Source organism: Carex rostrata, chromosome 14, assembly GCF_964058835.1.
Source record: "Carex rostrata chromosome 14, lpCarRost1.2, whole genome shotgun sequence".
NCBI classification, from domain to species: Eukaryota; Viridiplantae; Streptophyta; class Magnoliopsida; order Poales; family Cyperaceae; genus Carex; species Carex rostrata.
This window is the reverse complement of record NC_135931.1, coordinates 4,409,316-4,422,045: the sequence shown is the minus strand read 5'-3', so window position 1 is coordinate 4,422,045 and position 12,730 is coordinate 4,409,316. Positions and strand designations below refer to the sequence as shown.

At 36.9% G+C, this 12,730-nt stretch overlaps 1 protein-coding gene across 3 annotated transcripts; it reads right to left on the bottom strand.

The window, feature by feature from the left end:
• Positions 1 to 282: 282 nt before the first annotated feature.
• LOC144564988 (villin-2-like) lies at positions 283 to 12,177 on the bottom strand. 3 transcript variants are annotated; one of them, XR_013514809.1, is made up of 24 exons: positions 11,937 to 12,177; positions 10,871 to 10,991; positions 10,508 to 10,607; positions 10,322 to 10,390; positions 9,681 to 9,917; positions 8,993 to 9,170; positions 8,507 to 8,639; positions 8,125 to 8,284; positions 7,799 to 7,955; positions 7,402 to 7,508; positions 6,649 to 6,807; positions 6,330 to 6,398; positions 6,177 to 6,245; positions 5,704 to 5,841; positions 5,215 to 5,343; positions 4,752 to 4,902; positions 4,613 to 4,623; positions 4,323 to 4,463; positions 3,996 to 4,121; positions 3,542 to 3,604; positions 3,178 to 3,298; positions 2,645 to 2,912; positions 1,909 to 2,162; positions 283 to 859 (listed from the first exon to the last, which is right to left on the bottom strand). XR_013514809.1 is itself a non-coding variant. In XM_078314596.1 (24 exons), the coding sequence occupies exons 2-24, from the start codon at positions 10,924 to 10,926 to the stop codon at positions 743 to 745; spliced, it is 2,994 nt and encodes a 997-aa protein (XP_078170722.1). In that variant the 5' UTR covers positions 10,927 to 10,991; positions 11,937 to 12,177; the 3' UTR covers positions 283 to 742. The 3 variants fall into 3 exon arrangements, 1 of the variants encoding a protein (XP_078170722.1); XR_013514808.1 differs by having other exon boundaries at positions 2,645 to 2,929; positions 3,197 to 3,298; XM_078314596.1 differs by having other exon boundaries at positions 3,197 to 3,298.
• Between the last annotated feature and the right edge of the window lie 553 nt (positions 12,178 to 12,730).

Here is a 12,730-nt window from a genome sequence, read left to right as displayed (position 1 = left end):
TGACTTTCGAGTCTACATTTAGGAATCCATATCCAGTGGTTGTAATACTTTTTTTTGATGGTTAACCGGCAAGTGCCGAGTTAACAAGTGGTTGTAATACTTGGATGCATTTAGTGCTGTTGGCTTTATTCAGCGTGTCCGGTTAGTGTGGAAGAAAACTTGAGAGATTCTGTACAAGGCTTCAGGCACAGTATCCCAGAAAAAAAAAATGAAAAATAAGAGGCAGTGTTGAAACAAATTAGTACAATATAAAAGCAAACTTACCATTAACTGATACTATGCAAGAGTAACAATATTTATTGTCATACACCTCGACAAAGCCAATAATTACATTCCACAGAATTATAGCTTAAATAAGGTGACCCATATGCATAAACCTGAAAATATCATATGCATATGAGCCTTTAGCAAACACATCAAGCATACAAACCCTATTGTGCTATTGTGCATTATAAATGGTCCAAACAAAAAAAAAAAAGAGCAAAGAAGAAAATAAAACATCCCCATGTACAAATAAAAGAATGACCTAAACACTTTTGTTCTTTTTTGAATAAATTTCTACCGAGCAATCAATTATAGCAAATCTTCAACCAATCATCATTACGCAACAGCCAAACTCTACTACCATTCTTCATCCAAGTCCCAATTGCTCTACAAATAAGGAAGAGACCACAATACTATATACTCATCATTTAGTAGCAGTAATTATATTTAGTAATCCAGCATTTTATAAAGTATACTTCTAGAAGAGATCCAATTTTCTCTTTTGCATGTCCTGCTTCCACTTTGGCTGCTGGTAAAACGCCTCTTTTGTCAGGCCATAAAATACAGTCTTGAACTCCTCATCTGACAAGTATGTCTATAAACAATTGAAAGACAAAAGAGTCAATACTTGCACACACAACTGAGTGAATAAAACAAACAGGCTAAAAGTAAATTACATATATTGCCATTAAATAATCCCCCTTTTCTCATTTCTGGTCCTTAAATTATCATAATTCCCATTTCAGTCCCAAAACTCCCAGTCTTAAATTTCTACCAACTTAGTTCTATAATTATGTACATGGAAGCATAATTTGGTTGTATTATGATGTGAATGCTGATGTCAGTATCCTTTGATATCTGGAAGCGGGCGGTGACATCAATTTTCATAATAAGTTTATTGAAGATGCAGATGCAGACAACAGTGACAGCATTGTATATCCACTATTCTCATTCACTTTAGCATCTGCTGATTCACACCATCCCTAAGAATTCTTTCCTGATGATGTGTAAATTGAAAACTTCCAGAGACAATAGGGGACATCAAATTCTAGTTTAACTTTCTTCACTCATATGAGAAAGATAAGAGACATTTTGGGTTCATTTTGATGGGCATCAAGAGCACAAGGATTCAACAAACAGAAATAATGAAAATTAGAAAACTTGGTACAAATTGAACAGACATTCACTTTAGCATCTTGCAGGATCGGATCAATTTGGTACAAATTGAAAACTTCCAGAGACAATAGGGGACATCCAATTCTAATTTAACTTTCTTCACTCATATGTGAAAGATAAGAGACATTTTGGGTTCATTTTGATGGGCATCAAGAGCACAAAGATTCGATGAACAGATATAATGAAAATTAGAACATGACATGAGGGTTGGAATTCAGGGAAAAAGCCACAATTTCTTATGTCAATTTAGAGAAAATGACATAAGACATATCTAATTGCTCTATTCTGGTAAATGAGTTTCATAATGCTTCCATTACAAAAAAAATGGAATGATTCCTGCACAAACAATGGAGCCATCTGAATCCATACAAAAAATCAGGAGAAAAGACTTGATCTTAAATCCCCACTTAAGATAATCAGTATATCATCATTGCTTGAAAAGTTCACTTTAAGAGAGTACAAACAAACCTCTCTTCTCTTGTAGTCAATTCCACGAACAGGGTTGGTTGACCTGGATTTCAGACGGTCATAACTAAAAGTTGTCTCGCCTCCATTCACCTCAGCGGTCTGCTCCTGTGACACCTCAGTGGAATCTGCCACGTCAGCAGTCTCAGTTGAGACTGAGAGCCTGTCTCCCTCTGTTGCATCCTTCTCTGTAGATTCTTCTGGTGGTGGTGTAACATCCCCCGCCTCAGATCCTGTGTTCTCAGCCTTGAAAGTGTCTGAACATTTGGTATACAAATTCATCAATTGTAATCTATTTCTTCCATGTGACTCCGGCTGGGTTTCATTTCTAGCCTACCCCAACTTGTTTAGGACTAAAAGGCTTGGTTGTTGTTGTTGTATCAAGTCCATGGGTTATGACTCTTTTTGGTATTAATACAATGTACGTTTTATAATTTTTATGAGTACTCTCAATTTATTATAGACCTGCTACAGCCTGTGATATTCTTTTCTTGTTATGAGCGTTAGTACATATGAGGATGATACATATTGGCTGCTCTCAATGATTGTACTATTCTGGTTCCTACCAAAACCGAGCAATTTCAACTCTTTAATGGAAAACCTTCATGAAGTCAGGAGAAAATGGAAATTGGTGGCATTTTCCGTGTTTTACTGTACATTTATAGGTGAAAAGTTTATTTTTCGGGGGATGACACATTTTTTCTCTAAAAGATGCCAGTTCCTTTTTAAGAAAGCCAACCTGAGGAAAGACTTTCTAGAGAACCAGAGGAGCGGATGGTACGAATAGAAGCCTCAGTTTGACCTGCCTGGATCTGCTCAGCCGTCAGAACTGATGAAAGCGCTGCTACGGCTGCAGCTCTTTGGGACCCCTGGCCCCCACGAACTGGCTGACTGGCGGTGCCCTTTGGCTTTGATGTTGAGTTGAATGCCGAAGTAAGAGCTGCCATTGCTGATGCCCTTTGTGTGGGTCCCCCATCCCCTGAGCTCTTTGACCTCTCATTATTGCTCTGGAAAACCACAGAAGCTTTGGATTATAAGAAAATATATGTCAACTTCGAAACAATTAATTTGCATATTACATATCTCCTATACAAATTTAACAAGATAGCCATAAAACCTAGAGTAGAAGTTTATCTGAGCTCTCGGTTTAGTTTGAAGAAACCAATGAGAAAGAATGAATCTGACCGTAGGAGTGTAAGCAATTTCAGTAGCTGGCAGATAGGTGATTAAGAACACAACATACAATGCCAAAATCAAGTAAAAGAAAATTACATCTGAGAACTTTACTCACAGGTTTTCCTGAGGATGAATTAAATGCCGATGTAAGAGCTGCCATTGCTGATGCTCTTTGAGTGGGCCCTCCATTCGTTGAGCTCCTAGACCTATCATTTGACTACACAGGTACAAGTCGATTTTAGTCATTTAAGAACACAAGTCAGCAGAAGAACCAGATTGTTCTCATAACATTGAAGAGGATGTAATAATATATCAACTACTACAAATTCACAGTTGTCTTACAAATGTAAAATTCTAACAGAATTATTCTGTATTACATAGATCCTCTGAGGTAATTAACATACACACACTTTATTTTAACAAAAGGAAAAATTCTAGTGAGGAATAAGACAGAACATACCTCTGAACGCACAGATGACCCAAAAAGATGCACAAGTTTCTTTTGGAAAGAATTCCCTTGAACCTGTCATAATAGCATATATAAGAAAGGGGGTTAACACGCAGGGGCGGATCCAGGATTTTCATCAGGGGGGGCAGAAAAATACCGAATCGGATTTAAATCCATTAACTAATTGGGTACTCGATAAAAAAAAAACAATGCTTTGACTCGTAATTTCTGATGTTTTAACTTATAATTCTAATTACCAATCATAATTCAAGAAATATATTTTGATTTTAATACTAAATTTAACCCGAATTACAAATCAAACATCCAAAGGAGGGAAAAAAAATTTCTAGGGGGGAAGGGGGCGGGCAAAGTCGATCATTACCGATAGATCACCACTAAAACTCAAAATCCAGTGAACATACTTTGTAAAGACAGTAAAATGTAAGGCTAGCACATTATGACGTACCACCGACTTGGAGTTATCCCAAGAGAAGAAAACTTTGAAGAAGCAGGGCTCATATCCTTCTGATACTTTGTAAAGAGGTACCTCAAGGGAAAGACCTTCCAACGATACTGCATGTTCTATATATTTCTGTAAAATGTGTGAATTCCAGATTGCGTTAGGGAAATAACTTTGGAGAGGTGAGAGCTCAAATAAGGCAAATTAATTTAGAACAATGGCAAATAGTGCAACAGCCTGAATTAAATTTTCTACGGATTTGAGTCAGATTCAGTTTTAAGAAAGGTTGTTGCTGAACTCTTTTACTCCTCTTAGTTGAGAATAGGTTCCCACCTGACCAACATCAAATGCCTTTTGTTTCTCTTTAGGATCAACCGATTGGCCTACCCAGACAAAGACCTCCGCATGAGTGTCAAGTATCAGAATATCTTCAGTCAACAAATCATCTTGACAGAAGTTGAACACCTCAGCAACCTGAAAAATTAAGTTATTAACAAGGTTTGTATAATTGGTGCACATTGAGCAACACCACAAGTAAAAGAACAACAACCGTTTAAAGTTATCTGCAAAAAGCCACAACAAAAAATTAAAAAAACAATAGAAAGAAGAACAAGAAAACAAACCTCAAGCTTTCCTGTAGAATCGTTCCATTCATGCAACCCAATGAAAAGGAACAAAACAAATCAGGATAAATTAGATTTTAGGTTCTAATATAAAGATTAAAAAACCTGAGTATAAGGAAAAAAAAATGATATGTCTAACCATTTTTAAGAGAAAAGGTGTACAAGTGAGGATCTCTGACAACAACCTCCTGTGTTGCTGCCTTGCCACTATAGCTTTGCTTACCACCCAATGCAAACCAGAAAGCAGAGCTCTCAGTTCCTTCCTTGGTATGCTTTATTGCTGCACCTGGCTGCAATAATTAAAAAAGAAAACTTGTGAATAAACAGTAACAATTCCTTCGTCACTAGCTTCATTTATTAATATTATGTGCACAAAAAGCACATGGCTCATTGTACAGTACCATTTAACTCTTTTTTTCTTTTGTAATTTTCTATTATTTTATGTTAACTCACAGTTATTCAACTGATTTAATTGTTCATCAAAAAGTAGCTACAGCACTTTGGAGGGTTGCCATGCCAATCAGTGCTTCTGAAGATAAAAATGAAGCAGTACCCGCAAAGAGTTCTGTAAGAAAGAGAGATTAAAAAGGGACCATACATACCTTCAAAAACTCCGCAACTTTAGCAACCCATTGCTGTTGTTCAAAGGAACTCGCATTACCATGCCATGTAAATAGTGCATTCCCAGATTGCAAAACAAAGCACTCAGACGAACTTAGAGATGATGCCACCTAACGCAAAACATGGAGCAGACATGTAAGTACTCAATAGATGTACACTCGATGCTAACCAGAAGCCAACTGGTATCCTCACATGTAACAGACATGCAAGTACTCAATAGATGTACACTCTGTGCTAACCAGAAGCCAACTGGTATGCCCGTACAAGAACCATATGCTGTCATTTGGTAGTTCTTCAAAATCTAATATAAAATTCCAAAGGTACCTACCACATATATGCAACTATGTCCACACAAAAACTATATGCTGCCAATTTGTAGTTTTTCTAAATCCAATCCAAAATTTCAAAGATAACCTACCATATACATACAACTTACTCATACTACTACTAGAATTAGACAGAGATCATACCGCCTCAACTTGAATGGATTTATTGTTATGGGCTGATATGCCAGACACTTGGACCAGAGCAATGCCATCAGACGTGTACGTCTCATCCGTCATGTTGCTGTCCGCTATTAACTTCTTGTATCCTTTGCTGGTTCCACCCTGGATCAAGGGAACAAGATTAGATCATTCAACCTGATCAAGCATAAGGCAGATTGAATGCGCTCTTCCTATTTCAAGATTATTTTTGTTCTTATACATACAACTTCTGTTGACATTAGGAAGCATCCTGGTTTGATGGTACTTCCAGAAGTAGTTAGAAAAATAATTCGAATAGTTCTGCAATTAGGTTACTTTAGACAAGCACACTTAGATGAACTGTGCTCATTGACAATAAAGTTCCAGTAAGAGGTCATAATGCAGGTATTTTCATTAACATAATTCGAAAAACCATGCATTAAAATTTGCTGGGGAGAGATGAGAGAATGCAATGTTACCTTAAGAAGAACCATCGGCTGGAAGAGTGAAATAAATTGTGGCGGTTCCTTCCCTTGATAGATGCGACCCTGTATATGGTGAAAATGATTAACAAGTGATGTATAGCACGGAGAGAGAGGGAAAGAGATAGATTAAGGAGGACAGATCGGTGCCTGAACGGGTCTTCCTTTCAAGGAACTCCACATTGTGCTAGCTAAGCGAGTGGCTGTTATTTGATCATCCTAAATAAAAAATAAAAATGTCAAAATATAATAAAATAACACGTAGACTTTTGCAAATGAAAAACAGTCTAACTTAAAAGCACATTCCCCGTTAACAATTAGACCTATACGAATCCTCAAAACTTCATTTATCAACATTATACTCCTGGCCCTTCACTAAAGTGTAGATGTTTGTGTCAAAGACTACCAAGTTGCATAGTGAACAAAAATACATGATTGTGTAAGAATTATGTAGTAAATTGAAATTTACCTGCACACTTTCCTTTCCAATCCAAGTGGTAAGATAGAACTCTTCCTTCTTTTCACCAGAATGGTACGTGTACAGAACTATGTAGCAGTCTCCACAGTAAAATTTGCCAATGTCTTCTTTAGCAAGTGGTGTCTTTGCATTGCCGTTGATGCACCAGACCTGATTAACATACATGGAAATAATTATTCACAACAGATGAACATTCTTCTACATAGCATCAAGCAATAAGTAGAATTTCAACACCCAGTTATGTAAGCCTTTCAGACCTATTAGTCAAGTGCTGAAGCTGCTCCAGAGTATTCCCAGGAAAAAAAATAAAAAGAGAATAAAGGTAATAACTACAGGTATGTTTGGTTATGGACTAAAATTAATGAGGATTAAATTGCTTACTCCATGTTACTCATATTTGACACCTAGTTTGGTAGTTTCAAGTTATAGCTTAAATTAATTCACTTGGAGGAGTAAGATGTTGGGAAATGTGTCTCTGCTTATGACAATGGGCCATACAAGTGGAGTAAGTGTCGAGTAAGTTAATCCACCTAGAGAGGTTGAGTAAGTTCCTCCGGATTAACTCATCTCTTACTCCATCTTACTCCTCCAATTTAACTCCTCGTTTGGCTACTTAAGTGTGGAGTAAGGGATATACTCCACCTCTTACTCCACAACCAAACATTACCTACATGAATTAACTGGAATTATTATTTGCCAACCATATTTTGCAAAAGCAAAATGCAAGAAAGAACAAAGAAGAACCTCGAGTTTTCCATTGCTTTCGAGCAAAGGAGGAACTTCCTCGTTTACAGGGGTGGGGGCCTTAGCTGCTCCCTTGTTAACATCTACACCTTGTTGCTTTAGCAAAGCTGGATTTTGGAAAGTAAATATGCATCAATGTTGAGAATAATTAATATACAAGCAGATAACACATTGCACTATGTATAAAGTGTTGGCGCTTACAAACTTACCATTAAGACCAAGTTCACTTAAAAACTTATTCTCATTTCGACTCATCCAACCTTTTCTCAGGCATGTCACAAGGATTAGTATATTAATAAAGGGTTTTCAATCAGTAGCTGTTTGTGCCTATATGTATTGGTACCAAGTGCCAGAAACCATCTGTTGTGAGATAAATATATCAATTATTTATTATTACCTGCAACTTTGCCTCGCCCTTCCTCATTACCAGAGGTGCTTGTAGTAGTGCCGACTGGCCAGGATTCAAAATTAGACTTGAATTCATGAGTCTCATAACCTTGAATAACTTGAGTGATCCGTGTTGACCTTGGTCTCTTCTCACGGACAACAAATTCCTATGTAAAAATAATCAAGATTAACACTAGTCAATTATCAAGATTACAGACTTGAACTACACATACTATTTCTGGTATATTTGAGGTCTTATATCAATTGCAAATTTGCAACCAAAAATGGGAATTTAGTCTAAATCTGAAATTTAAACCTGGGAGTTCTTTCTTTTACCTCAGCAGCCTTGCTAGCAGCTTTTCTGTCATCGACCTGTGTGACACGTCCAACCCAAATAAACACCTCAGCCCCACAATCTAGAATAAAGCATTTATTGTTCTCGAGCATAGCTTTAGAAGGCGGCCCATCTTCCAACTTCAATTGACCATCATTTATACTGCATAGGAATAAATTAATAAACAAAATGTGGAACAGTTTAGTCTAGCTCAATCTCAATTTGATACTGCCGCACCAATAAATTTAAATTAGACATTTCAATAACAAACCAGTCAGACTTAGTGACAGTTTAGTTCGCTTCTTTTTGCATGCCCTACTTGGTTGCTGATGTTTACTAAGAAAAATAAGAGAAGAGGACGGAGAGAGAAAGAGAGGAGCATACCTGTATATTTTTGCTGGAGTCCTTTCAAGAACAACATCATCTTCAGATATGGCTTTCTTACCAATTGGTGCAAAACCACCAAAAGCCACCCAAAATTCCCCCGAGTCTGATTCAGCCACAAGTTTCCCATCCTCTAAGAAAAAGTTGCAAAATAACATTAAAATTGAATATTTAATAGAACCTGTACGAATTGGGAGGTCAAGGCCAGGTCTAGTTGACAAATAGTAAGACTGGTGTGGCTTGTACAATTGAGCAGAGGCCCAAAATAAGAATGCATCCTAATTTCATTCATATTACAAGTACAAAGGCAATGACTTAAGCACTGGTTTTAAGTCCAAGTTGTGCCCCGCATGAAAGCTTGACAATAGTGAAAATCTTGATAATAGCATTCACATGTAACGAGCCAAGAAAAGCTTGCACACAAAACCAGTAAAATATCATTCAAACAGTGACTAATTACAAAATTTTATTAAAAGGGATGTGTACCAATAATAGCAACATCGCATTTCCCCCCATGGTACTGATCCTTCAGATGCTGTACCACTTCCAGAGCCTTGGCTCTCTCTTGGATGTTTGAATTGGCCCCATTAAATTGGTAGATTTTAGTTTCTGTGTCTAAGATGAATACATCATCATGGTTTAACGAAGAACGAGCAAAAGGAACCTACAGATATAATGAAAGATTATCATGTATTCTGCTAAGAAATCTGTTTTAGCCAGAAACTGCAAAACCAATAGAGAACTAGGTAAATTGCAATAAAAATAAAATAAGAGAAAATTTTATCACAATTATCCTATGAAACATCACAAAACATTATGCATACTGCAACCCTTGCCCCCATATAAATTTTTGACCTCCTCTCTCTCTCTCTCTCTATCCACATTAAATAACAACATAACCCCCCTCTAACTCATAATTCGTGAATACAAAACAACATGAGGGCCAAGGTCAAGGCATCTTCTACAAAAAGCCTTTGTATAATTTTGCCAACAGAACCTAAAAAAATCACAAACACACCCACAAAGATGACAATTGTCAGATAAATCTAATTCCCACAAATACAAAAAACAACTGCTTTCTGCCTATCGGTAAAGACAAAAGAAAATAGTAGAGGCAATTCCAACTACACGTAACAGTTCCTACATTAACCATATAAAGTTCTGAAACCAGTACCTGCTTCATTCTGACAAGACGCTTTCCTTTACAAATGTACAGTCTGGTCTCGAACTTCTCGTCCTCAGGTTTCTTAAAACCTGAAGCAAAACCACCTTCCAAAGGAACAATGCATGGCCTGAAGTAGGAAAGAAACTTGTCAGACTCATGGCCTTGGGTTTCTCTGTGCTGCACTGCACGCCCTCCTAACACAGTATCCAGCTCAACTGCCTTTATTGCAGCTGTTCCTGCTTCATCCTACACAAGAAGCACAGCTGGTCAATTTTAGGGTACCCACAACCAATTTCATTTTTTTTTTCATTTTTAATAAGAGCTCTCAATGAAATAGTCTTCTTCTGATTACACCAATATAGTAATTAACTCCACCTACTGTACTGATATGGAAAGAGAAAAGGCAAGGGGGGAGGGTACTTTGGGCACTTCTCATGAAATGGAAGACAAGGGCACAATGACACACTTATGTTCTTGAGGAGGTAATAAACATAATGTTTAGGTTTATGCTATAAAGATGTTTGCAGGTATGAATATACAAAAATAAAAAAATAAAAAGTTTACCGAAGATTTGGTTACACAACTGCATGATTGAATATTTATTTACAAACAAAGATGAACCTTATCACTGCATCAAAGAGTTAGTGTACCTGACTGGAATCTTTACCGATCCAGAAGTGAATGTCAAAGTAGTAAGCACCCCCTTTTCCAGAACTTGTCTATAAAAGGCACATAAAACATTCATACATCAGATGCCAAAAAAAAAAAAAATGGAGAAGTTGCCTATCTAGACAAAGGAAAATAAAACCAAACATTGAAAATAGATTGGCAATCACCTGTAGAACAATGTATGAATCGCCTGAATAGAATTTACCATAGTCTGATTTTGGCAAAGCAACCGGCTGGAAGTTTTCGATTCTCCAAATCTCGGTTCCACTATTCTTTATTTAAGAAACACATTTTTACAGTTGCTTTTATAAAGAAAAAAGACATATGGAGGGAATTTCATTAGTAGCCTGGTTCTAAAATAGAATTATGATTGAATAACCTTAAGCTATTCAAGTTGTGTTATTTAGCAATTGCTTTTCAGTAGATCTGAGTACAAATGATAGTATCAAATCAAAACTGCTCTATTACTTATAGTTAACTGCAAACAGTGAACAGTTTCATAAGTACATTTTGCTAGAAGCAAAGGATACACTCTCTGACCAGCACCCTGGAAAGCCGGTTCCACGACTTTCGCAGAACTTGTCATTTTAAAGTGGTTTTACTGGCAATGAAAATGTGTCCACTTGAAGAGAATCCGGCACCAACTAGTAGCTGAAAAAAAGATAAAAAAAGTGTTTTGGTCAAGCCAAAAGAGAAATCATGAAAAAACTTGCTAGAACTTACGAAGGATGCACTATTCTGTGATAGTATGCTTCTCATTTAAGTGAATTTTAGTTAATGATAGCTGGCCAACAACCAAGCCAGTAGTATGTTTCCTTTTTGATAAATATCAGAACATTATGCATGACAAAAATGTGAAAGAATTTGATTGAAATATGAGCATAACAGACTGCAGTGGACTGAAACATCTTTGCCCCCACAATGTGTGACTAGTCCTCATTCTCTTTTGATGCGACCATCAGTAAAAGAAGTTCAATTGTACTGGTTTTGATATACCAAACATTTACTGAGATAATTTTTAGTGGAAAGCAGAACTATGTCATCTCATAGATCAGATCAGAATTCAATTCGAAAATTACAGCATCAAGATATAGCAAATCACTAATTGGTAAAGAGGCACCAACAAAATGATTTCAGAATTAAATAGACGTGTAATTGGTCGAAGCATTTCTAAATTCAGGGAATTATTAGCTAGTATTCTTCTCTCAGTACTTTTACCCCTATAGTAAAGCATATAATTTTCCCAAGCTAATATATAATTTTCCCAAGCTAATATAACAAACAAAACATTAAAGCATCCGGCATCCCAACCTGAACTTGCTCAAGAGATAAAATCAAGTGATCTTCACGACGATTATCCAACATAAATAGTTCGACCCCAGAGAAACAAGCATAACATAGTGGTTATTAAAAAAAAAAAAAAAGGTTGTTCGATCATGAACTCAACTTGCGTAACAAATCCAAACCGAAGAGGATGAAGGAAATCATAATATCGGATCTGTCGTAGGAGACAACTGAACAAGATATTACAAAATTCCTTTTCCAGTAGCTTAAAAAGCAAAGAAAATCCACAAAATCCGACCCCAAATTCGGTACCTGGTATGGAGATCTTCGGCGGATCAACGAATGAAATGGAAAATAAAACAGCTCGATCGAGGTGGCAAAGGGTTCGCGATACTTTAAAGGCAATGATTGATTGCTCTCTCTCTGTCTGTCTGTCTGGCTATCTCTCTCTTATTTCTCTCTCTAGATCGAGTGATCGACTAAATCGTCTCTTTTTTAGGAAATGTGCTGTTTATAACCGATAATTGAAGAACGTCGATCTTCTTTAAAATCTTAAGATTTAAAAAAAATAATAGGTAAATAGTCCCTTAAACCGGGTCCAGAGTGAGCCAGGTCGAGCAACACCGACCAACCGACATTTGGATTTCATATCAGTTCTTAATTTTCTGTATCTTTCCCTATGTAGTTATCACTGCAACCCGATCAATTGACAACTTTAACAAACCCTAACATTGGAGGAATCGACCCGCAACATATATTGCTAATCTATGTTGTATACTCGGAAAAGCGGACCTCTGACCTTCCCGATTGCAATTTCGGGAGCTAACAGCGGACTCGATCCTAGACAGTCAGAATTGTCCACATGTCAGCGTCATCCAGTTGCTTCAAGCATTCATTGCGGGAACGGACCAGCGTCTTTCGACGGCTCAGATTGCAACGAAATAAAAATTCTTCCACAGCGTGTATGTCCGTACGTAAACGTAGGAAAATAAGAATTGAGAGTACCTGGTGCATAGCCGTACGGAACATATCCGTTTTCTTTCCTCGATAGAAAAGGATTCGACTTCTTAACTCATATCACCTCATTTAAAAAAAGGAAAAAAAAG

Excerpts from the sequence above, each read along its gene's own strand:
- LOC144564988 (XM_078314596.1), bottom strand. The coding sequence starts at position 10,926 with ATGACAAGTTCTGCGAAAGTCGTGGAACCGGCTTTCCAGGGTGCTGGT. Across the intron at positions 10,608-10,870 it reads CAGGGTGCTGGTCAGAGAGT|TGGAACCGAGATTTGGAGAA; the intron begins GTATCCTTTGCT and ends AATAAAGAATAG. Across the intron at positions 5,842-6,176 it reads AGCCGATGGTTCTTCTTAAG|GGTGGAACCAGCAAAGGATA; the intron begins GTAACATTGCAT and ends CCCTTGATCCAG.